General features: G+C 38.1%; 3 protein-coding genes and 1 non-coding gene across 8 annotated transcripts in view; 1 reads left to right on the top strand and 3 right to left on the bottom strand.

The window, feature by feature from the left end:
* Positions 1–11,312, bottom strand: part of LOC121729910 (mediator of RNA polymerase II transcription subunit 12-like) — a 39,228-nt gene extending 27,916 nt beyond the window's left edge. For all 4 annotated transcript variants that reach the window (XM_042118612.1, XM_042118614.1, XM_042118615.1 and 1 more), the window contains exons 1-14: positions 10,893–11,312; positions 10,188–10,347; positions 9,907–10,098; positions 9,284–9,397; positions 8,744–8,845; positions 8,348–8,531; positions 7,309–7,487; positions 6,641–7,029; positions 6,147–6,296; positions 5,372–5,459; positions 5,012–5,154; positions 3,799–3,943; positions 3,118–3,225; positions 2,749–2,874 (exon numbers count right to left, since the gene is read on the bottom strand). In XM_042118612.1, the coding sequence (XP_041974546.1) occupies positions 2,749–2,874; positions 3,118–3,225; positions 3,799–3,943; positions 5,012–5,154; positions 5,372–5,459; positions 6,147–6,296; positions 6,641–7,029; positions 7,309–7,487; positions 8,348–8,531; positions 8,744–8,845; positions 9,284–9,397; positions 9,907–10,098; positions 10,188–10,347; positions 10,893–11,081 (2,269 nt within the window). In that variant the 5' untranslated portion in view covers positions 11,082–11,312. The remainder of the gene's footprint in view (positions 1–2,748; positions 2,875–3,117; positions 3,226–3,798; positions 3,944–5,011; positions 5,155–5,371; positions 5,460–6,146; positions 6,297–6,640; positions 7,030–7,308; positions 7,488–8,347; positions 8,532–8,743; positions 8,846–9,283; positions 9,398–9,906; positions 10,099–10,187; positions 10,348–10,892) is intronic.
* Positions 11,313–14,466: 3,154 nt separating this feature from the next.
* Positions 14,467–15,637, top strand: LOC121729396 (peptidyl-prolyl cis-trans isomerase NIMA-interacting 4). Of its 2 annotated transcripts, XR_006035961.1 has the most exons (3): positions 14,467–14,607; positions 14,696–15,178; positions 15,466–15,637. XR_006035961.1 is itself a non-coding variant. In XM_042117898.1 (2 exons), the coding sequence occupies exons 1-2, from the start codon at positions 14,544–14,546 to the stop codon at positions 15,013–15,015; spliced, it is 384 nt and encodes a 127-aa protein (XP_041973832.1). In that variant the 5' UTR covers positions 14,467–14,543; the 3' UTR covers positions 15,016–15,304. The 2 variants fall into 2 exon arrangements, 1 of the variants encoding a protein (XP_041973832.1); XM_042117898.1 differs by lacking the exon at positions 15,466–15,637 and having other exon boundaries at positions 14,696–15,304.
* A 738-nt stretch (positions 15,638–16,375) lies between these two features.
* LOC121729759 lies at positions 16,376–25,564 on the bottom strand. The gene is made up of 5 exons (XM_042118376.1): positions 25,547–25,564; positions 22,806–22,942; positions 20,067–20,227; positions 18,435–18,623; positions 16,376–16,646 (listed from the first exon to the last, which is right to left on the bottom strand). The coding sequence occupies exons 2-5, from the start codon at positions 22,930–22,932 to the stop codon at positions 16,473–16,475; spliced, it is 651 nt and encodes a 216-aa protein (XP_041974310.1). The 5' UTR covers positions 22,933–22,942; positions 25,547–25,564; the 3' UTR covers positions 16,376–16,472.
* Trnak-uuu lies at positions 20,313–20,385 on the bottom strand. Its single transcript has one exon. It is a non-coding gene; the product is annotated as a tRNA-Lys (tRNA).
* Positions 25,565–25,907: the final 343 nt, after the last annotated feature.

Below are 25,907 nucleotides of genomic sequence, written 5' to 3'. Positions count from 1 at the left end.
GTCTATCTACATCTTACTGGTTGTCGCAATTAAAATAAGCCCAAACACGAAACCTCTGCTCTAAGTTGGCGAGGAGTTGGATATCCTATTGATTACCAGGTGATGCTGCAGCACCAGGTCAACTTTCCAGTAATATGTGTATATGTATATTGTATACTCACAAATGTCACGAACTAGAATGAAATATAAGACCTATCAAACGACAACAAGTTGCTAACGGCCTTTCATGAACCAGATAAACCCTGATTGTCCAGCACTGACCAGGCTGGTGATGATGAATTATAGCTAAGAACACTCTCGATCATGTCAGCTTTTAAACAAAAAAACTAGATCAAAATCGGTCCACCCGTTTGGATGCTACGATGCCACGGACAGATACACACACAGACAAACAGACAGACAGACAGACAGACACGTCAAACTTATAACACCCCTCTTTTTTGTCGGGGGTTAATAAAAAGGAGTACAACCTTGCTTCTAGGTCCCTCAAGAAAGAGATTACTCGGGGAAAGAAACAGCACGTCAATAGAATTGGCAAGAGACTAGAGCGCCTCCCCTCGGGAACCCGTGCATTCTGGTCTCTGGCCAAAGCTATTGAAGGAAATTTCTGCAAGCCAACCCTACCATCCCTACACGTAGGAAATGGATCGTTGGCCCAGGACGCAAAAGATAAAGCCGATCTTCTGGGCAAGCTCTTTGTGTCAAACTCGACCCTGGATGACGGGGGGTAGAAACCGCCGACCATACCGCGATGCACGAGCATCATGTCGGATATTCGGTTTCATCAGCGCTTAGTGCGAAAAGTCCTCCGTTCCCTTAATATCCAAAAGTCGAGTGGGCCTGACGGAATCCCGCCTATTGTGTGGAAAAAGTGTGCTCCAGAGTTGGCTCCGGTCTTGACGCGTCTTTTTCGGCTCTCCTATTCAACTGGCATCGTTCCGGCTTCCTGGAAGACAGCCTTGGTGCATCCGATCCCCAAAAAAGGTGATCGCTCTAATCCTTCCAACTACAGACTAATCGCTATAACCTCTCTCTTCTCGAAGATAATGGAATCCATTATCATTAGCCAGCTTCTTCGATACTTGGACGGCCAGGGATTACTAAGCGACAAACAATACGGGTTCCGTAAGGGTCGCTCGGCTGGTGATCTCTTGGCATACCTGACTCATCGTTGGGCTCAGGCAATTGAGTCGAAGGGAGAGGCATTGGCTGTTAGTTTGGACATTGCGAAGGCCTTTGATCGGGTTTGGCATAAAGCGCTGCTATCAAAGCTTCCATCATACGGGCTGCCCGAGAAATTATGTAAGTGGGTCACTAGTTACTTAGCAGACAGAAGCATAAAGGTCGTAGTTGACGGCGAATGCTCGGAAACTCAGTCTGTTGATGCTGGTGTCCCTCAGGGCTGTGTGCTATCGCCTACTCTATTCATACTGCATATCAATGACATGTTACAAACCAACGTCATTCATTGCTATGCGGATGATAATTGATAGTACAGGTGATGCTGTATATACCGGCTCCCCTAATATTTCTCGGCAAAAGGTCACTGAGAGTCGAAACGAACTTGTGTCTAAAGTTGGAGAATTCATTGGAGAAGGTCTCTGAATGGGGTAGACGTAACTTGGTCCAATTCAACCCCGCCAAGACACAAGTCTGCGCGTTCACCACTAAAAAGTCACCAATGGTCGTATATCCTCGTTTCGCGGGCACATCTTTAACCATCTCCCCTAGCATTGAGATACTTGGCGTCAACATATCGAGCGAAGTCCAGCTCCGATATCATCTAGAGGGTAAGGCCAAATTAGCCTTGGAAGAAGCTTGGTGTTCTTAACAGAGCGAGATAGCACTTCAGTCCGGCCTACAACTCTATAAGGCTCAGGTTCGGCCTCATATGGAATATTGTTTTCATCTCTGGGGCAGGGGCGCCAAAATAACAACTGCTCCCTCTGGATCGTATCCAACGAAGGGCCGCTTGAATTGTTGACTGTCATAGTGTTTCAAGCAGCTTGGACCCCTTGGAATTATGCCGAGATGTAGCTTCACTCTGCATCCTCTATCGGTTGTATCACGGGGAGTGCTCTGAGGAATTGATCGGAATCATACCACCTGCAACTTTTCGCAATCGTCCCACGCGAAAAACATACCATCCTCATCACCTTGATGAGTGGCAGTCTTCCACAGTGCGTTTTTCGCGTAACTTTCTGCCGCGCACTGTAAAACTCTGGAACGAACTGTCACCAGCAGTATTTCCGGACCTATACGACCTGCAAACCTTCAAGAAAAGAGCGTATTCCCTCTTAAAAGGCCGGCAACGCACCTGCAGCTCTTCTGATGTTGCGAGTGTCCATGGGCGACGGTAGTTGCTTACCATCAGGTGACCCGTTTGCTCGTTTGCCCCCTTATTTAATAAAAAAAAATACAAAATTAACGGGGGCGATGGGGGAACTTATCTTCTCTCTTTATCCACTATCCAGATCTGCGTAATTGCGCTTGAAAAGTTAGGGTTATTAACAACTTAGGGTTAAAGTTGGTGTTAAACCATACTGTATTTCTGGACCAGCGTCCTAGTTTAGGGCTCTCTAAATTATTTTGCAAGGAGCCACATCTTCCCTAACTACAGGGCCCTGAAAAAGTTTAGTGTGATATCGGTTTAACTAATGTTTTTTGTTGATCTTATGCCAGATTTGCGCAAATCCAGCTAGAAATAGTTATTAACGTCACATAACGGGTACGTATCGACAATCATACCTCTGGATATGAGCGTGCACATGTACGCGTCGTGCGAGAACACGTCGCGGCGTATCAGCTCGCCGAACAGATGAACCAAGTTAGCGAACTGTTGACGATTACCTGGCGGAGCGTTTGGACTCTCATCTGCAGAAGAAAAGTACTGATTAAATTCTATATTTTTGTAAAACGTTGTAAGTATTTTTGTGATTAGGTTAGCACTGAGCTAAGTGAATGCGTTTCATATTATAATTAGATTTTATTTGCTATAAACTTCCGTCTCATAAAACGGTAGAAATATTCGCTTTGCTAGTCAGTACCGCAAATTTGATAAATAACCCTTTTACATAATAAAACAACATTTCCCTAAGTGATATTATATCTTTATACCTAAAACAGGCGCATCGTTGTCGAGGAATCGCAGCAGAAGGTTCTGGAATATCGGCGGACCGTTGTAGTTGCCCGTGCCTGAGCTTATCGACTCCTTGTCGTCCGACCCTGTGGAAAATATGTGCTGATACTACATATTACATTAGGCGTATATTGGAAGTTGGAATTGTTTGCGACATGTTTAGATAAAATTCGATGGATATGTTTGTATACATTAATACAATGCAGGACGGGCACCGCTAGGCCCTTATTAAAAACTTTAACAAGCGGGTGGACAGTCCTTATAGCTAGAAACAAAACTTAAAAATTGTGTCTTAGAAAATGAAATGTCAAAATAAGGACAATGAACACCCGCTAGTTGAAATTCATAAGCGATTCGGTACCGGACTAGTCAGACGGGTACACCCTACTATAGCGCTGAGGATTAGCCCGTAGCCGTAAATAGAATGATTTAGGTATAACAAATATGCTATAAACAGGCTATAAGGTGAAACCGCACTAAGCGAAACCACGATGCAGCGTAGCGATGTGTCACGTGACACACGTCACTTTGTATGAAATCGTATAAGGAAAGCTGCACTACGCGGCAGCGGCGCTACGTGACGCAAATCGTCAGTGCTATAGAACTCGATGTATCGCGTCGCTCTGCTGCGTAGTGTATGTTGCTGTTGTTATACGTACGGTTATGCGTGTTGTCGTGCGGGTGATGGTGCTGCCGGCGGTCGAGCAGCGCCGCGGCCGCCATTGCGCGGTGCTCGCCCCAGCGCGCGCCGCACACCGCCCACTCGCACAGCACGCGCACCACAGAGTACGAGCACAGGTACTCCTACAGGCATAGAGTATAGACGATGTCATAGAAAATGGATAGATGAAAGAATAACCTAAAACATAGTCTAGCACTTTTACATCTGTTTTGTAGTAGACATCCGCGATTTACGATCGTCAAAATAAAAAGTTTAAAGCTTTTTAAGTCAATATTAATAAAACATGTTCAGATAAGCAGATACAGGTATCATTATTAAATTATGTATACAGAATTCAAAAGCATCAAAGAAAGAACAAAGAACATTTTAAAATTTATTAACAGTCTATATTCCCCTCATATTTAATCGACAAATTATAAGGGGTTTTCCAATAATAGGACTTGACGACTTTTTTTCAAAATAAAATTAAAAACATTTGAGATATTTCAAAAACTTTAGTATCGAATTGAAGTACAATTTTTTTTTTAATAGAACTCTACTTCGCTCATAATTATAGTCACTGCAGGCCCGTTTGCAGCGATGATTCTTTGAACCCAATTTTCTATGACTTTGCCACACATTTCCGCTATTTCGCGTTTAAAAAAGGCTCTGAGCTCTTCCAACGGCGTCGGCTTATCAAACGACTTGACGCAGCCCCTAAGAAAAAAATCTAGAGGCGTTAAATCGCACGAAAGAGGCGGTTAATCGACTGGTCCATATTTTGAGATAACACGCACATCAAACTTGCTCTTCAATAAATCGATTGTAACGTGTGATGTGTGGCTTGTGGTGCCGTCCTAATTGAACCCTCATGCTGTCCAAGTCCATATCTTTTAATTCGGTCCAAAATAATCCGTAATCATGGCCAATCTGTCTGTCTGCTAGGGCGAGAATTACAATAAAAAATCGGAGTTAACGCTCTTAAAGTAGCGGCCACCGACTCCAAATTTCTATAGTAAATTTTTAAGATTTGCAGACGTTGTTCGTTCGTGTACTTCACCATGATAAAAATGTTATGTCTAATGAGTAAAATGACAGTAACAGTTTACAGTTCGATGTTAAGTGAAAGGGTGCGTCCACAAACTAAATTCAAAATTGTCAAGTCCCTATTGGAAAACCCTTCATATTTGTTTTGTATTTTAACAACTTACCGGGTCTTTAGGGTCAAGATTCGAATCTTTAGGTGGCGTACAGTTGGCGAACACTTCTTTGTACAGCGTATCCAAATTGTTATTTGGGTCTACTCTGTCGAAACAGTGACGATCTAATGCTTCTAGGACCGCCAAAACTCGGGCTAAAAAGTAAAATTAACTTAACAATAAAAATACAGTACATCCTTTATTGTATCTGAGGCACTTCGCACACACACGTCCAAAACTACGCACGCCGCACACACACGTTTACACGTATGTGTACTACGCTACTTTTACTTTGTTGTTTATAGAACTCTATCTATACTTATTATTCTCAATAAGTTGACAAGAATGTAATTTCAATATACATTATATCACCTTGTGAACTAGTCTGCCATTTATCAGTACACCATTTACTTTCGGCCTTCTTGCTTCTGGCAGCTATCTCTTGCTCTGCTTCATACACCTGCAAGATTTAAGTCAGTTATATAAAAAAAACGATTGCTCCTTTAAAACGTGGGAGAGCCACGCTTCGGCAAGAATGGGCCGGCTCGACCGGAGAAATATCACGGGCTCACAGAATAAACCGGCGTGAAACAGCGCTTGCGCTGTGTTTCGCCGAGTTAGTGAGTTTACCGGAGGCCCAATCCCCTACCATTTCCCTTCCCCTCTCCTATTTCCTTCCCTACCCTCCCCTATTCCCTTCCCTACCGCTATTACCCTATTCCCTCTTAAAAGGCCGGCAACGCACCTGCAGCTCTTCTGATGCTGCGAGTGTCCATGGGCGACGGAAGTTGCTTTGCATCAGGTGACCCGTTTGCTCGTTTGCCCCCTTATTTCATAAAAAAAACAACAATATGTTGGCTATTCAAAACTGTGTTTGTACTATTTGTCCTACAAGTAATTTGCACGGGTAGATAGATCGATTGCGAAAAGAAATAAGAAATTATTGTGAGAATGAGAGATATGTGATGGCATGTGAACATAATCATTACTCTACTACACAAAGTGAGTTAGGTTCTTTAAGCATATGTTTAATGTAAGTACTCAAACCTGGGATCGGCTATTTGTTCACATTTTGGCCGTAACATTGGGCACATGAGGTTTATACAGGTGAGGTTATGTTATAGCACTGCAATATATTATATATTACCATCTTCCTATGTTCCTCAGTGACTTCGGAGTCCATCTGCGGCATGGGCAGCGCGGAGGGCGGTAGGGGCAGATAGTCGAGCGGCGAGCCCTGCATGGACGACCCGCACCCCGACCACACCATAGCCGTGGGACATTCTATGCAGATTATCTGTAGAAGGATATTATATATGACTTTACGTTCCATGCGGCTTCGCCCGCGTAAATTACGGATTTCACGAAAACCGTACATTTTCCGCAAATAAGTAGCCTATGTATCACGTGGTCTACTCAATATCTGTGCCAAATAACATTTGAAAGTGCTTATGCACTTTCAAATATTTTCCCGTTTTTTTTTACATTTTTCTCTGTATCTTCGCTCCTATTGATGTGGCGTGATAATATATAGCCTTCCTCGATAAATGGGCTATCAAACACTGAAAGAATTTTTCAAATCGGACCAGTAGTTCCTGAGATTAGCGCGTTCAAACAAACAAAAAAAGAGCATGTATTTACCTGCAAGATGGTAGCCAACTGTATAATAACATCTCTATGGAAAGAGCAGTTCAATATTTCCCCAAAACCCACTTGCACAGGATTCAATGCCGCTGTGATCACAGTATTCAATGTTCCTTTCACATCTCTAGCTGGAGACTCATTCTCCTCTTTTATCTGCATGTCCATCGGTTGAGAGGGGTTTGGTGTACCGATGGGGTTTGGCGTTCCAATGGAATGGTTAGGGTTTGGTGTTCCCATGGAATGGTTGGGATTGGGTGTTCCGATGGAATGATTTGGGTTTGGTGTTCCATGGTTCTGGTCTGCTGGTGTCGCGGACCGTTTTATTTGTGACACATTTGGTTTTACATCACCGTCAACCGCCGGAGACATGGGTGCTGCATTCAGATCTAAAAGTAAATTGTCAAGAATTAAAGCTCTTGTAATTTGTTTGTACAGTAAGGTTTAGTGACCATATAACCCATGTTCGGTAATGGTTCCTATCATTATCTCTTTAATATTTTGTATTTGTAAAAAAGGAGTATGATGTTATGAATACCAAATAAACAACGAACAATCAGTTATTAGGACTAAAGGAAAAACCACATTTTATAAACTAACAAGTATTGTATGAAAATATGTTTTATATTATGATAAAATATAATGTAAGGCAAATTTTTGTCTCTTACCGCCATTTCTATCAGCCTTATTAAACACCGCAGGCTGGTTGAGTGTGCGGAGGGTAGTGTCAGAGAGCACTGAACATATTGTCGCGGCCTTTTTGGCGCACGACGTCGCTAACCTTCGCGATAAACTCTCACAGCAGACAAACTCCGACATGTATTGTAGCGCCAATGGTAAAAATAACCTAAAAATGTAGAGCGACAAAAGTTAGTAGAGTATAAGGAATACTTTACTAACTTTTGATCCCAATCATATCTTCCAGGAATAGTTTTACAAATTGTCTGGCAGATAACATTGCTTTAGAGAGAAACCAAAAAAATGGCTCAATAATAATAGATAAGTTTCTATAACTTTAAGAGGATACACCAGGGGCGAGAGAAATTGAAAATAGGTATTTGAAAATGTATTGCTGTCTCACCAATCTCAAGTCTCCCACCGCAGAGCGCGATAAAGACAATACGACAAAAGTTCTAATAAAAGAACAGAAAATCTTTGATTCGTTGTCCGCTGATTCCTTCTCCAAAACTTAACTGATTTAAATACTTTTTTCATTAAGAATTAAAGCAAGACTTGAACTGTGTTCCTATGTTTTATTTTTGTGTATATTCTAGCCAATTTTCTTTTCTGGGTGTTTGAAACCAGAGGAAAATCTGGCCATTTTTTTGGGTTTTTGGACGTTCTTTTCCTTTTTATAATAAAATTATGAAAAAACAGAAAACATAGGGCTAATAGTGGCCATAGATATTCAGGAAAAAAATCATAGCTCTACCGGCATTATCCAGAGAGGAAACTGGGGACAGCGTTTGTATGGAAAAACGGCGGTGTGGACTCCTCTACTAGCTGAGACGGTCGCGCGCCGCGGACGCACAAATATATGTTCATATGACATATATGATGTTCATGATTCTTCTGATATTAATCAGAAGTACAAATGCGTCTGAGACGCTGGACGAGGATGTCCGCGGCGAACGGAGCTTGTATGTTTATACATTTGTAAGGCCCTTAAGCTCATATTATGTTAAGCTTGAATATTGAGCCACTTACCTCAAAAGACCATCGTCAGCTGCTCTCTTATCCAGCAACTCAATGATCCATGTGAGGAAGTCATGCCTATCCAGCAGCCCTTCGTCCAAAAGATATCTGGCAAGTCTACAACAGTAGTTCCACTGTTTTAGTGCCTGCCTCCAATCTGTACTCTCACTTGCATTGGGGGTTGATGATCCAAGGCCTTGATTAGTAAAATAAGAAAGTTTTTGATGAAATTTTTATGTATGGATAATGAAGTTGTATAAGAGATATATTATGATGCCATAAAATAGCAATACAGTACTTTTATTACCCAAAATTTTCATCTTTGTTAAACACTCCTAAATATGATTGTATTGAACACCAAAGCTTAAAAAAGTTTCATACGTTATATAGAGTAAATGGTATAATTACTTGTATTTCCTGGTGAATGCATTGAAGGTGGCACATTTGAGCTGTTAGGTGTTGAACTTCCTTGAGAGCTGTTTGATATATTGTGATTTGGTGTTCCTTGACCTAAAAACACAGACACATATTATTATTTAGCAGAGGCACATTTATATTCCTTTGTAATTTATGGAATGTAACCACATTTGCCTTAAATACTTGCTACAATAATAAAAGTTGTCAACTTAGGTAGGCCATACATGGACCGCATCTTGCAGTCGAGGACCGCTGCGAGATGTGGTCGCTGCAAGGTGATCTGCAGTTTCCATACTAAATTCATATCTGCTATACACGGACTGCTCAAGCAGCAGTCGTAGCAGTCGCTCTGCTGTCGAACAAGAAAGGTAATGTATGGTCGACTGCAAGATGTAGTAATGTTGCAGTCGTGTACAACTTCATCACAACCTGACTCATTCCCGACAGCAACTTGTGGTCCATCTATGGCCAGACTTAAAGCACATGTGCTACTTAGGTGTTATTCAAGTGTAAGTCCTAAGATATATTTACCTGATTGAGAGGGTGGTGTCTTATCTGATATATTCCCCGGCACAGCACTTTGATAATACTCAGCCAACTTCGGAATCTGATCCTTCAAAAACTTTATGAGAGTACTGGTCCATTCTGTGTGAAAAATAGACATAATATAACAACAATAGTGAATTGAATAAATTAATAATAATAATAATATAATAATATCTATGGACGCTTCACACCACGTCAGTCTGGCCCTGTGCTAAGTACCTAAAGGACTTGTGTTACAGGTACCAGACAACGGAAATATATTTAATACTTTTATACTATACATATATTTAAGATTTTTATTATATCATACATATATTTAATACACATCCAGACCCGGGAACATTGAAAACTTTTTGTTCCGTCGGCGGGATTCAAACCCGCGACCCCCGGCTTGAGCTACCAACGCGCTCACCAGTGAGCTACAGAGGTCGTCAAATTAAATAAATGGAACACTAACATCAGTTAGATTCTTTGCAAAACTTTTGGGGCATAATAAATCAAACTTCTTGCTATTTTAGCATTATTGAATTTTATGCTATGTACTACAAACAAATCAACATGTTACTGTTTTTATCCTATTGCTATGGTAAAATCAACCACAATTTTACCTGTTGTAGGATCAGGAAGCTGCCTCTTCTTAATTTTAGCCTCGGAAACAGCAACTGTGTACGCCGAGCTCAATTTAATGAACCAAGCTGCTCTTGGCATAGTCACTTGATATTCAGTTAATGTTATAAAAATCTCTTCCTTCTTATTAAAGTTTGGTGCCTTTTTAGCCAATTGTGAAAGTGGTTTATTTCCTTTAAAAATGACAAGTAAATTGTAGTTAATGAAATAGATTCATAAAACACAAACTCACTATAATAATAAGAAAAATAAAGCAGTTTACCAGCTAAGTCCTTAAACCAAGCTTCAATTTGGGGCTTAGTGCGAGCAGTGGCAGGCCAAAAGTTGTCTTTTGGATTGACTTGTTGTTTCTTCCTACCACAGTCAGGTAGTGTGTTTAACTCTTCTTTCTTGGATAGAATTCCGGAGAAGAATTGCCCTATCTATAAGTAAGATAGTTAATATGGTACCTAATTAGCCTAAATAAATTAAGAATTCTAATTTGTGTAATTTGAGTAGGGTTGCCATCCGTCCCGATTTCCCCAGATTTGTCTTAGTTTGAAGGGTGTCTGGGGTCCATCTGGCCGGTTTTTCCGTCTGTTTCCGTCCGGGTGAAATCCAGACACTTTTGATGAGAGAAATTTAACTTTTAAGTCATGCAGCAATAAACGAAAGATAAAAACTCGCTAAGCATACACACGGTGTCTTGCATGGACTTGAGTTAGTCAAATTTTTACAAATTCTTGTTAGAAAAACAAAAATTGGCTCTTGCCAATTTTTGTTTTTCCGTTATCGTAATTACTAACTACTGTTTAAGAGGTGTCCGGAGAAACAACCATATTTCGGCCAAATGTCCGGGAATTTTGTCGTGCCTGACCGGCGAAGGCAATTTGGGTGATGGCAACCCTACAGAAACATTTGAGAAACATTTCAATTTTTATTAAGTAAAACAATATTTAGCCAGCTGGCTATTGTATTGTTGGTTTACCTTGCTTGCAGAATAGTTAAAGTTTCTAGCTGTGCCAAATTCGTCAGTAGATTGTGGTGTCGTAGTAAATCCATGTTTAACATTGGCTGATGTTAGTTCATCCTCTTTCTGCCTCGGTTCTTGTGGGTAAACATCGGGTGGGCCCAAGCGAGGGCGCTTTAAAGGCCGTTTTTCGTACATTATACCCATTGTGAAGAATTTTTAAATATATTATTCAGAATTGCGTACATAAAAACATGTCACTCCTGTGTAGAGTTAAACGAAAGCTAAGAATTAGATCATTGCAAAATAAAAGTTCTTATACCACGATATCACCTTAAATGATTATTTGTCTTCATAGTAAAAACAAATTACGTTAATTAAAAACTACAATCAATCGGAAAAGTGAAAACACTTTACAAAACTACAAAACAAGACTTGTCAGCGTCAGACTTCAGAGATATTTTTACCATAGACTATAGACCATCTGTCAGTTGTCACGTCTGTCACTAATCAATGTCAGTTTTCACAGATTGAAAACTCAGACTAAATAACTAGGCAGAGACATGATGATACTCTTTAACTAGGCTTTACAGGACGTCTTTGCTTTAATAACGATTTTAAAGATGTGTTTTTATCTTAATTCGTAAACGAACAACTATTGGTAGGTGATGATGAGGACGCTGGAGCCTGGATGAATGCACCAAATGTCACTCGCAGCCCAACTTCCGACTTCCGAGCACCAGTTTTTTGCGAGATTTGTGCTTACCTACATTTAGGAGTTTAATGCATAGAGAAATAATAAAAAGTTAGTAGTTATTGTTTTGGAGTAAAAATGGACCGAAAAAAGCAAAACACTGATATAATCATAGACTTAATATATACTGTCGGATATAATAGATACCATAAACTTATAATATACTGTCGTAAAGTTTATGATAGATACTTTGACTTAACAAGTCAAGATGGTCCTTTTTTTTTATGAAAGAAGGGGGCAAATGAGCAAACGGGTCACCTGATGGAAAGCAACTTCCGTCGCCCATGGACGTAGGTAGGGATGGGAAGGGAAGGGAATAGGGAAGGATAGGGAAGGGAATTGGGCCTCCGGTAAACTCACTCACTCGGCGAAACACAGCGCAAGCGTTGTTTCACGGCGATGACATGGTCAGTACTTAGTAGTTCAGTGCTCAGTATCTTTGTTCAAATATTACTAACTAGCTGTTGCCCGCGACTTCGTCCGCGTGGACTTTAGTTTATAGCGCGCGGTGTCAATAAAATTGGTGTCAAAAGCTTTTTCGAAACCCTGGTACCCCTTAAATCAAAATACCCAAAACAGCCGCGTAGTGTGCACATAATACGTTTTTTTTTTTAAAATTAAACTTTTTTATACCAAGCTTATTTAGCGTTACAACTTACACAACTTAGCTGCATAATGCATTACACAACTTTAGCTTTGCCCAATACCCATAAACTATTTAGTATATTTTATTATTGGTAGACTGTTGTTTCTGATATCTATGTTGGTCGCTGAGTTATTTAATAACATGTATAACAATCGAAAGAATCAAAACATTAACTCAACATCGTACCACCTTTTATAGAAATACATATGAGCAAGCGATAGCGCGATCTAGGCGACCCTTGGCGCCATCTGTTCCAGTTTTTGGAACTAACTTAACAGTTTTGAACAAATTTTCGCATAAACACCCCCTTACAACCCCTTTTTCCAGTAAGAAGTACCCTATGTCCTTTCTTAGGCTTTAGACTATCTGTGTACAAAATTTCATTACAATGGGTTCAGTAGTTTTGGCGCTGTTGTTTTTGAATTTGATATCTAAGTTGGTAGGTGAGTTATTAGTTAGTAACGTGTATAACAATCGAAAGATTCGAAAAATCCAATTCAACATGGTACCACCTCTTATAGAAATACGCATGAGCAAGTAATAGCGAGATCTAGGAGACTCTTGGCGCCATCTGTTTTGCATTTTTGGAACTAACTTAATTTGACCAAATTTACGCATTTTCACCCCCTTACAACCCTTTTTTCCCAGTTAAAAAGTAGCCTATGTCCTTTCTCAGGCTTTAGACTATCTGTGTACAAAATTTCATTACAATCGGTTCAGTAGTTTTGGCGTAAAAGCGAGATAGACAGACAGACCGAGATACTTTCGCATTTATAATATTAGTATAGATTTATGGTTTGTAGGGTAAATTATAATGTATTGCCAGCACATGCGCCGTGTGCTCGCTGCCGGGCGGACTCTGTTGTTTTGCAGACGATGGGGCGGGGCGGGCTTTTTGTCCACGAAGGAATAAAGACCGCGTCTGCCCATCGATGTCTGCAGCTGCCCTCGTCGCGTAGGTACACAAATCACACGACGGGTGGAGGCAGTCAGTTCAGGATGTTCGTTCTAGTGGAGATAGAGAGAATAGAGCTAATTGCCGCCTAGCGCCGTCTGCGTTACTGCATGTAAACTGGTTTGTGTGATCCACGGCGGGCAGCCGCGGACATGCCGCGCCAGAGCCCACCGGGGACCTGCGGAGCGGTCTTTTTGCCGTTGGTGTGCGTTGGTAATACATATTGTAGGATTCCCTTTGTGCTATCGTTCGTGGCGAAATTGACCGGTCCGCGCTGCCCCGTCATGTGCAAAGTGCCTCTGATCTGACGGGCTACGCTCCCTAAAATATTCTCCGTGTTATATAATAGGTACCTACATGTTTTGTAAATGCTCTCATATAATTTTGTGCTTCCTTTTTTAATTGTGTTAATATTTTTAACTACAGTGTACAAAATAAATCTATATATTAATACGTTAGTCAAAAACTTTGTATCCCTTTTGACGAAAAATGGGGAAACGTAGGTGAATGAAATTTTGTACATATTATATAATAACGAATTTTAAAGTTGTGTTTTTTATCTTAATTCGTAAACGAACTACTATTGGTAGGTGATGATGAGGACGCTGGAGCCTGGATGAATGCATGATGCAAAATAATTTATATAAGTCGGAAAAAATATTGTTTGTACCAGGGCTTCATAACGTTATCGAATACCCGAAATACACAATATGTAGGTGTACAATAATTTACTATACAAACCATAAATTAGTAACATTTGAACAAAGATACTGAGAACTGATCATGTAATTCTTATTAGATGTCATTTTTCCTATAATACCTACAGTAGGTATATATTATAGGAATAACTGGTCACCAGACACGTCTAGTTTAATTTTGTGCATACTGCATACTAAATTGACTGATTCAATTAAGTAACGTTATCAAGGAACATATATTTACCGTTATAAATCCTATTTACCGTTATAACATTTACCGGTATTAATTCCAATTTTTACCGTTATTTCTAGTATCGGGTAAATTTTCATACCGTTATCTATGCCCTTGAAGTAGTAACGTTATGAAAAAATACCGGTATTTGAAGCCCTGGATTACTGGATATCGATAAAGAAAATACCGTTATCTGCCTACCAGAAAATACCGGTACGTAAAAAATACCTTTTTGTCTATTTCAGTTATGACATTTGACTTTGACACATGACAGTTAGTGACAACATTAGACATGACAATAGCAAAACGTAAATATAACCTAACTTTTGTGTATTATTAAAACATTTTTTGATTTGTATAAAATTTCAATTATTTTAAGTTACAATGCCACCTAAAAAGCAAGCAGACAAGGGAAAATCGAGTGGTGGCAAAAATAGCGAAGCAAAAGGTAAATAAACTGCCGGTTGAATTTGTAAATACTGGCGACAAACGCGAACGTTGTAGTAGTAGATTAATCATTATTTTTTTAAATTTAGAATCCGCAGGAAAGGAGAAAAAAGGTGGCACCGCCATTAAAGTCCGTCACATACTCTGCGAAAAGCAATCTAAGTGCTTAGAAGCCCTGGAAAAACTAAAAGCCGGTCAGAAATTTCCTGATGTAGCTGCCGCCTACAGCGAGGATAAAGCCCGTTCAGGCGGTGACCTAGGTTGGATGACCCGGGGCTCTATGGTGGGACCATTTCAAGATGCAGCATTTGCTTTACCAATATCAACAGTAGCAAGTCCAGTGTACACAGACCCCCCTATCAAAACAAAGTTTGGATACCACATTATCATGGTCGAGGGTAAAAAATGATTTTCGTTTCGAAATATTTCTGGGCTGTCTTACTCATCCTTATATTGAAAAGAATTTGCTGTTTACTTGATCAATTTGAAGATGATTTGGACACATTATCAGATATGCAACCTTCAGTTGAATCAATAACTTCTTACCTTGTTGAAGATATAACTAATAGAGAGTAAGTACTAATCTAAATTACTCAGACATTTGTTTCTGTTATAAACCTCTCAACCCCCAAGCGCATGATAACACTAGAATTTCCAAGAATCTGCGATCAAAGGATTAAATAACTGCCTTTTTAATACTTACCTTTTTTATGTATACTTATTACTTTTATTGTAAATAAAATATATATTATAATATGTAATGTGTGTCACAAATTAATTTGTTCTAAACTTCCCAGTCAAATTAATGGTTCAAATACCTTATGTACCTACTTATAATAACAATTAAATTGTTTTGCAGTTCCAGTTTAAAGAAAAGTTTCCAGAGGCTCTACTGTCTAATAAATGTATCCATGCTTCTTGTGGCAGTTTTGTCTTGCAACTTATGTCTTTGGTTTCTGAGTGTTAAGAAATTACCTATGCAACAATATTTAGCAAACTATTCATTTCAATATCTGTAACTTCCAAAAGGATATAAAATAAATTAGAAATATTCCTGCTTATGAATGTTTTGTATGTAGCTTTTACAATTTTTTTGTTTATGGGCCATTTAGTAGGAGGTTAGTAAAATAGTTTGTACTTCAACAGCAAATGAAAAACATGATATTTTAAGCAGTCATTTATTAGATTTTTAAATAATTCTTAAATTAAAAAATTTGGTTGCGGCTGCCTAAGTTTTTTTATAAATAAATACAAATGAGGTAAAACTTACATCTAGAAACATTGCTTGCTTAATTTCGAGAAATATGGTCGGATATTGTGCCATCGATTTTTGATAAAGCACATTTTGTTTTGTTTTAGTATAAAAAGTGAAAGAATTTCTTAACAACTTTTTAGAACAAGCTGTTCTGGACTATTAGAGGATGGTTTTAGTGTCATGCTGAATGCTGCGCGTAAGTAAACGCTTCCTAAATTCTAGCATATATTGAAATTTGATATATACGTTAGTAGTTAGGATGCGTTTTAGAATGATTGGAAGAAATATCAGTCCTGCAGGGCGATTCACGATTCCCGTTCAACATGCATTCGGAAACTACCGTGCGGCTATTGGTCAATGCCAAGCGCGGCGAGCGTTTATTGGATGTCGCGCGATGAAGTATCCGAATCAGGGCTCGTACCACGAAACTGTTTTGAGACTCAAACAATCGTACGAAAATGTTGCGTCCTACTTTAACAAACGTGAAATGACGTTGTTAGAGCAGGACGCGGCATTCTCGTCCGATTGTTTGAGTCGCAAAACGGTTTCGTAGTAGGCCTACTGGGCCCTGGTAGTCATCAGGAAGTCAGCACGACACTATGCAAGCAAGTTTAAACTCTCAAGTTGGGGTTGGTGTAGCGGACGTATTTGAGGAGGGCGTCGTTCTCCTCGCACACGAATGGCTTCACGTGGTGGCAGGCGACGTCGTGCCAGTGCACGCCATCGTTGTAGAAGTTGTTCAAGATGGCCACGCAGTGTTCCGCCGCTCCTCCTTGGATGAGCTCCTAGAAACAATACAAGCAATTAATAAAAGTTGATATCTCAAAAAAGATAATTTATTATAACGAACTGTCACTATTTCCGGACCAATACGACCTGCGAACTTGCTAAAAGAGAGCGTATTAAAAGGCGGCAACGCACCTGCAGCTCTTTTAATGTTGCGAGTGTCTATGGTCGACGGTAGTCGCTTTCCATCAGGTGACGTTTGCCCCCTTATAAAAAAAATATCTCTCGCTTTGATGTGGCTGCCGGAGATTACGGAATTTGGTAACGATAAAGTAGCTGTTAGCTCTTTTTCTACTGTATTGGTGTGAAAATGCCATAAAAATCGGTTGAACAGCACTTGCTTCTTTGTTTTCAATTAAGTTATATTTATTACATAATCTGTCATTAAATTATACTAAATACGATCGTCTCTTGCTTAGATAAATGATTGGTCTCGCGCGCGAGCTACGACGCGCAAGGCCAATCATTTATCTAAGGTCTCTTGTTTAACGTTGGTGGTTTGTCGATCTCCTAATGGCATGTTAGAGAGATGATAAAGAACTCAATATTGTTACTTTGATAAACCTTATCCTGGTACTGGTACTTATTAAGTTATTGTCGTTATCATACTATACTCAGTTTGTCAGTGAGGGAGATATAGTAGGTATATGGATGTATAGGATATGGATGTATAATTTTCATATATAGTAGGTATATATAATATACCTTGATCGATAAATACTTTGATCGAGAATATAATATACTGTCGTGCAAATCCCGAAGCTAGTCACGACATTTCATACAAATTTTGGCATTTCTTAATAGAAGTTTTGTGACAAGCCTTGTTCATTGTTAAAAAAAAGTAATGTATTCACGTTTGACGTTACCTACGTTGTACGCAAATCGCTAATTACCTAATTACGTTACGTAAAAAAAAACTCGTTTGTCACTTAACAAAAACCGGATATAATCCAAGGTGGCGTGATTACGCACGCCTGCGAAAGTATTGCCAAACGATAACACGCGGCCCGCATAAAGATGAGCTTTTGTCACGTTTGTAGAAAGTGTTGCGGGAACGCCCTTAGTGTACGACCATAAATACACGCTTTCCTTTTCATTGCGGCACATCCGTGTACACATTACGTTCCTGTGTGGCGTAATGTCATGTCAATATGATACGATAGTGTTTACATTAGTGTGTAATTTGTAAAAGGCTGAATGAAGCCTGAAAGTAATTAGAAACGCCTACTGAAATTAAATAGCAACACTGCCTAATTCAAAATGTAGGTCATCTCTCATCAGACTTCAGACAGATGTCTAATATGGCGGGGCTAATATGGTCGCTTTGGAGAATCATAGTATGAACCATAATATGATTCATTTTTTTTAAATCCCAAAATGCAAGTCTGCTTGCAATTCATGTCTTCTTCTTCTTCTTTTTATTAATGGCTCCTTTGTGAGTCACCAGTATCAGAGTGTTTTGGCGTAATTCGTACTAATTTGACATTTGTCAGTGACAACTCATTTTCTGAATTGATTGAGAGGAATTGCATTTTAGCCCCGCAGACCTTACACCTATAAACTTTTATAGCTTTAGTCCTGGATTTATAAGCATATCGTATAAGCCGCGGCCTACACGACATACTAGATGAAAAATGCCACCCTCTAAGATGCCTCTGCGCCTACAGCAGCATCTAAGAGGCGGCATTTTTCGTACTTACATGTAATTGCATTACCTACTTGTAAAAAAATATAAATCCGTAAATCAATTATCTGATAGCGCATAACACTAACTCAAGGCTACTCACTCTGTTATCTGGCTGAGGTTTGCCGATGCCGCCGCCTTCAGACCAGTCGTTCTGCTGTCTGTTGGTGGTGGGCGCCAACTTCTGCAGCTCGGCCGTCCAGAACCAGCCGTTGATCTCGTTGGGCAGCAGGTCGGGCCGGTTGCAGCCCTTGAAGTCGCAGAGACGACCAGACGTCCAGATGTATTTCACCTAAAACATAAGTTGATAAGGCAATTATGAGGAGGATTTATGCATTTATATAAGGGTAATTTATACAGCTAAACTTTGTTAATAGGTTTTGTTTATCGATGTTGATATTGGTAAGGCTAGTCGACTGTCGAGCCAACCTAAGAGCTTTATAATTCTTCATTATATTTTCTTAAAGTACTGGTCATTATGATTTATGAGCTAAACGTGAAAATGGAATATTCCAATACAAAAGATTAGATAATCTAGAACTCATCGAACCATCTAGATTATAGACTAAAGAGAAATTAGGAAGTATTTATTACATAAATGACACATAATGCGCAGAACATATCGCGCTAAGCTAACCGATATTTTCCACCTCATTTATCATATCAACAGTGATGTATGGGAAAGTAGAAGGTGATACAATGACTGTTCAAAAAAGTCGATTTACTTCTCAGAACATCAATGAGAAACGAAACTTGTGTAAAACTAAGTAAGTATATCTATTGTTTCCATCGCACGCGATAGTGAAACATCGGTTTGACAAATACTGGGTTCATATTTTATGCACGGAGCTTCAGGCGATTATCACAAAATGCGCGTTTAAATAAAATTTTCATTTATTCTAATTCTAATGTGTTTATAGTCAGGGCCCCCGCTACCATATGTGCAATGTGTGCAATGCACACGGGCGCCATCCTCTAGGGGCGCCGAATCGCCATCTTTAGGGGCGCCAAAACCAAGGACCCAAAAAATTTGCCTAAAATAGTTTTTTTGCACACAGGCGCTAGCAGCCCTTACGGGGGCCCTGTTTATAGTTACGTCTTGTACCCATGGTAGCATATCCTATGCTACCATGGGTACAAGACGTACCTAACTATAAATTGGTAGCTTCCTAGCTACCAATGTATCAAGTCAACTGGAACCTAACGATACCGACAATGTGGTCTGATAATGATGTAGGTAGATAATGACTATTTTTGGTCAAGCGAGGCGCGTGCGTGAGATTTCTAACAAAGCTGATTGACAGAAGAACAGATTTGTGTCAAGGGTAGATTGTCGCTCGTCGCCTTTATGTAATTTATTTACATCCTTTTTAGGAAGGTTGAGAATTGTAAAAAAAAAAAAAACAATACTGATGCCACTTAACCGCTACCGGCCTATGTCATTTTCCAGTAAATAAGCCTAAATTATATGCACTCAGGTGCCATCAGCATTGATTCTGATTCATGAAAGATTGCATATAGCAGATTAACAGTCGCTACTTGATAAATAGGTAGAGTTAAATATTTTTATGTTTTAAAGTTATACCTAAATAAGTAGAGAAACACAAACAAAAAATTTAAAACAAAATTCAAGCCCATCATTAGCGATAATGGCTCCTTGAAGAGGCCAAGATCAGAGTCCATATTTTTCTAATTACTCTCATTTGTCACTGATCAATTAATCTTGTTGACTTACCTTATCTTGTGTAATTCTGGCTTTGACCCATTCGTTTTCGTCGCTGGTTTCCAAGGAGACGAGGTCCATGCAGCGCTGGCGACAGTAGTTCCTTGCGGTTAGCCAGTCGTATTCGACGTTGCGAAGAGACGGATCCCGCCATGAAAAGAAGTAACCCTTGTCTGTTGAAAAAAAAACATTTTAATCGTTTTTTTTAACTTGAAATCCACATTTTATACAACAAAAAGTATTAAAAAAAAGGAAGGCCGCCCGAACAGGGACTTGAACCCTGGACCCTTGGATTAAAAGTCCAATGCTCTACCGACTGAGCTATCCGGGCCGTGGAAGAGAGTGCGAAATTATGAGTCAGGTAATAAACGGAGACGCTCTTACAACATACTCTTAACAGTTCGAAATATTAAATACTTATAGTTAAGAAATTGGTTATGAAACGCTTATAGCTTGTAAGTATGTATGCATATCATAAGTTTAATATTATAATATGCATTATGACTGACAGTGTTTCAAACCTGAGTTTGACTACTATTTAATACTTAATAATAATTGTATTATCTATGGGAGTACTTACGCGTAATGTAAGCCAGGTCAGCTTCGTTGGTAATTCGTATTATATATTATTATATAACAATATGCAATGTAATTAAAAATACAGGTTACCAAATCTGATATAATATACCTAATATTCAAGGCCAGAAATTAGTGATGCATATCTAATATTATTTGTCCACACATTTGAGTTATAAAATAATTTGACCCCGACACATTTCTAAAATCATTTATATTTCGCTTCAAGAAACTACTACGACAAGGTCAAGTTCGAACTTTGAACTTGATCTTGTCGTAGTGGGCTTATGCCCAAAAATATTAATTATAATAATCCAGTTGTCGTCACAAATAAAATAAAACAAGCGTGCTTGTCGCGATGTATAGTAGATACTAGATAGATAGATAGAAAATGCTTTATTTGTACAAAAATTAGAAACTAAATTACAATTTAAAATAATATATGAACCTGTACGAACAGGCGGTCTTACCGCTGAAAGCGGTTTCTTCCAGACAACTTTAAATTAATATAAAACAAAATGTCTTACTATAAATATTATACGTCTTACTATAATATATATTATAATATTTATATTAAAGATACATAATATACCTACTCAACATGACAGTTTTAGATAAAACTCTTTTACTCGTTTTTTTTAAATATTAATTGTTGGTGATCTTTGGATGGTTTCGGGAAGAGCGTTCCATAAATGTATCGCAGATATGGTAAAAGAACAGTCGTAGTAAGTGGTATTAGGTATGGGAGGGAAAATAGGGTTTTTATGTCCAAGGAAGGTGAATTTGTCTTTTAAATGGTGTGGAGAATTTGGATTGAAGAGAATATTGTATAGGAGATGAAAAATGTGAGTATTCCGACGCATCTTGACCGGAAGCCACTTGGCCCGGAATTCCGATACATGATAGTATTTTCGAAGACCAAATATGAAGCGGATACACAGGTTTTGTAAGCGTTCGATAGAAGATAAGAGCTGTTCGCTGAGATCACTGTAACACACGTCAGCATAGTCTAAGATAGGAAATAATAAAGTTTGAGCTAGTGTAATTTTAGTTGGGATAGGAAGGAAATTGCTAAGACGTCTGACGGAAGCGGTGGCGGCAAGCAGTTTTTTGCGCAACATTTGTACTTGAATGCTCCATGATAGTTAGATCAAAGTGAACCCCTAGATTTTTTACGGATGAGCTAAAAGGAACTAATGATCCATCAATAAGTATAATAAGAGTATTTTAATTATAGAATCTTATTAATTAATTACGGACAGGAATTACCACTAAAATTAATAAAAGTGTCCAAAAAGTAAAGCATTTTAGATTTACAATTCTATTTTGTATCTTTAAAAAGTTAGGAACACAATAGTTAATATTAACCCCGCGTTCCACTTGACGTTAAAAACGATCAAAACGCTCAAAATGCCTCCTATTTCGAGCGTTTTGATCGTTTTTAACGTCAAGTGGAACGTATTTACATATTTAAATCTACATTCTACGGCCGCATCTCCTTCCTATCTGTAATCTTAACCATGGTTCAAGGTTTTATATATTTTTCAAATGTAGGTATGTTGTCTCCGCTATCTCTCCCGGATGCCAGATATAAGATAACAACTAGTTTTGTAACAGGAGTTTTATGGTAAAGATAAACTTAAGAATGTTAGGAAAGTTCAAAATTAAATTATCAGACATTTTGTTTCTGGTTGCATAAGATTACTTATCAAATATCCACATTTAAGATATAAATGTATCGTAAATCGTTTTAATTTAATTAAGTAGATACTTAATGTAAATGAACTGAAATATTTTAAAAACTAAAATATGATCGGTAATATTGTAGCTGATATAGCTTGGAAGTTGGATATTATGCGATAAATCAAAATCTTTATGTTGTTTTGACGTCGTATCAGTCAATCTAAAATTTATCTACCGACTACCTTTATTATAATTTGACTATTTTGGAAGCAGTTTATTATTATTTATAGTTATTGTTTAGGCACGGACACAGTCCACACAAAGTTATTAAAAATTTAACACAAATAACATGAAATTTTTCATCACGTCATCCATAATTCATAACAAGTTTGTAAACGGATTTAGATTTTTTGCAACTGATTTTAGCGGATCAATCACGAAGGAATTTCTGCGACCATTGAGGATCTATTGTGACTATAAGGATGTACTCACTGTCGGAGTATCTCTCGTGTATGATCCTCTGCACGCACTGCGAGGGTACAGGTGGTTCCAGGATGCGGCCATTTTGGAACTGCGCGTGCGCAACCGCCAGCACGGAGAGGAGGAGGAGCTGCTTCATCTTGACTGATCTGTAAAAATTATGATGATGATGATGATGAAAATTATACACAATATTTAAAATAAAGTAACTTTATAACTAACCTCAACATAATAATTTTTAATAAAACAATATTAAGTATGAAGAAAACACATTTTGAAAGCTTAAGATGAAATTAAAACAAAGATAGCGCCTTTTGAAATAATATTATGTTATATAAATAATAATATAAACACGTTTGTAATAAATAATAAATTAATAATAAATATTAATACATTAATAAATTTTGCCTTTTTTTTTTTTTTTTTTTTCGAAAGGGTCTAAGCTACTGGTCTGGTTAAGACCATGGTAGTTTAATCGTGGCTATAACTAGTCTGTTGCTAGTTGGTTTGGAAATAAACAATGAGGGGGGCCTGGCCCCCTCCCCTAAAGTCACACGTGTGACATTCTAGTCGGGCAATATTGGGGAGAGCTACGAAAATAAGCTATTTTTATCTGACGTGGGTAAATTTTGCCTTAAAATTATTTCCAGGGTAAAAGACTTCAACGGGCTCGCGGCTTTAAAGAAACTTAAAGTAAATATTATGCTGAAAGAATTTCGTCATTATTAGAATAAGGACTGAAAGTTTTTTTTTATCATAGGAGTTTTTGTAAAACTTACATAATTTTAGATTTCATTGAGGCTTAGAATAAAAATTATAATGGTCTTTTTATACTCTATATTCTGTATAGTCTTAGACAAGACTACAGACAGGCTAATTAGATGCTTTAAATATTTAAGTCTGATCCAGGATCTATCAGTGAATGTCAAGGACTAGCCGCAAATATTTAATAAACAAGAACATAATCTTAATTACTTTACATTTTTGATTGTTTTATGTTTGGGTATCTTATAATGATTTATTTACCTACTGTCGTATAGGTACTTGTTTTTTTATCCATAGGGGATGGCCAATCAACATATTATAGGTTTTTATTATGGATTGCTCTTCATAAGTAATAAGTAATAACTATAATTACTTAAGAATCAAAACGGAAAAGGCGTACCTAGGTACTTAGTTAATAAATTACTACCTATGTGACAGAGCTTTGCTCGGTATTCAATAAAACTAGCTAGATCGATTTATCACCCCCGAAACCCCCTACCTATATACTAAATTTCATGAAAATCGTTGGAGCCGATTCCGAGATTCCAATTATATATTTATATACAAGAATTGCTCGTTTAAAGATATAAGATAAGATAATTAATTTAAGCAGTGTAACGATAATGATTTAATAGTAAGTAACATTTTTAACCCCACCAAATTGCATAGGTAGGCCCGTCTAGACGACGCGGACGGACGCAATTTGGTCGGTTGTTAATTTGAAGATTTCTGATAATACGCACTTATATTCCTTGTATGTTATGTCGCAACTGGCAAAGGAATTCCCTGTAGTGATTACACATAGTATGAGGAGTTATGTAGATATTTAAGTATGATCGCTTCCACTTTCCATCAGATCAAAATTACGTAAGAGAAAACTGGGACCGGGACCGGTCCGGCGAAAGTGTCCTTGCCCCCGGGGCATGTACTCGACAAGGTACCACCCAAATTATACAGGTTGTAACAAAACTAAGTGGCAATACTTTAGGGTGTGTATAAGTCTCCCGTATACAGGGTGTAACAAAAATAAGTGATAATACTTTAGGGTGTGTACGTGTTCCTTGTAGAGAGTTCACTGTGAAAGTAGCAACGCTGAAAGAACAAACATTTTTTTCACTTTTGTATGGGGAAACTCGTGACGCTCGGGCCCTTGCCCATACAAAAGTGAAAAAATTTTTTCGTCTTTCAGAGCTGCTACACACCGTAAAGTATTATCACTTATTTTTGTTACACACTGTAGAGTTCGCTGTGTTCGAACCGTACATTTTTCCTGGATGAAAAGTAAAAAAGTAACCTATGTCCTTTCCCGAGACTCAAAAATCGGAACACAATAATTTATAATCTCAACTAATATAATAAATGGACAAGTGTGTCTGTCAGTCTGTTACCTCTTTACGCCCAAACAACTGAAAAAAAAACTATTGAACCGATTTTGCTGAAATTTGCCATTAGAAAATTTCATCAAAATCGGTTCAGTAGTTTTTTTTTAGTGGAGATTATAAATTATTGTGTTCCGATTTACTTAGTAAAATATTGTCATAATGGAAAATGCATTACATAATATTATAATAATAATTATTATGTCATGGTGATTTAAATTATGATTTACATAATATGATTATTTTATGTAGGTAAGTAGAATAAAGACACCATAAATTATAGGGTACGCTCTACTTTTGGATTTAGCAATTTATTTGACAAATCAAAATTTTATTCTTTCATTTTTACACTAAAGTCCTTTAGTGTAAAAATATCATTAGAAATAAAATAAAACAATTTTTTATGAAACAAAACTGAAAACTATTTTTAGGTTCACTAGTTATATTATAAGTAAATGTTATAATTTGTTTTACCGAAAATCACGCTTAATTAATCACTAAATATTTTTTGCTGCACCAGTTTTAACCCAAAAAATAAGGTTCTATATAAATCAGTAATCACTACTTTGCTACACCAGTTAAAAAAAACAATAATAAGGCTCTACTCACATGAGCGACGATTGACGACGCGATCTATACTGATGCGCGCGCGCACCGCTACCCGCCTTATATAAAGGGTCGGTTTGTATGTACACCTTATCTACAATTTAAACCCCGAGGGGTAGTTTCTAGTAAAACGCGATAATTTATTGTATACAGGAGTATACAAAAGTGGCTGGTTTGGAGCGAAAATAATAAACGTCGTTTATTTTCAGATTTACATACATACCTAATTCTCTCAATTAATCTACATACTTAAATTACAATAATATTTAAATACGATGTAAAGGAAGAAATTGCTAACTCTGTTTAAGGTGTAGCCAATTCGCAGGACCGGATTTAATTTTTTTTGAGTATAGGCATGGCCTAT

The sequence above is a fragment of the Aricia agestis genome, chromosome 8 (assembly GCF_905147365.1).
Source record: "Aricia agestis chromosome 8, ilAriAges1.1, whole genome shotgun sequence".
NCBI classification, from domain to species: Eukaryota; Metazoa; Arthropoda; class Insecta; order Lepidoptera; family Lycaenidae; genus Aricia; species Aricia agestis.
This window is presented reverse-complemented; position numbering and strand designations above follow the sequence as displayed.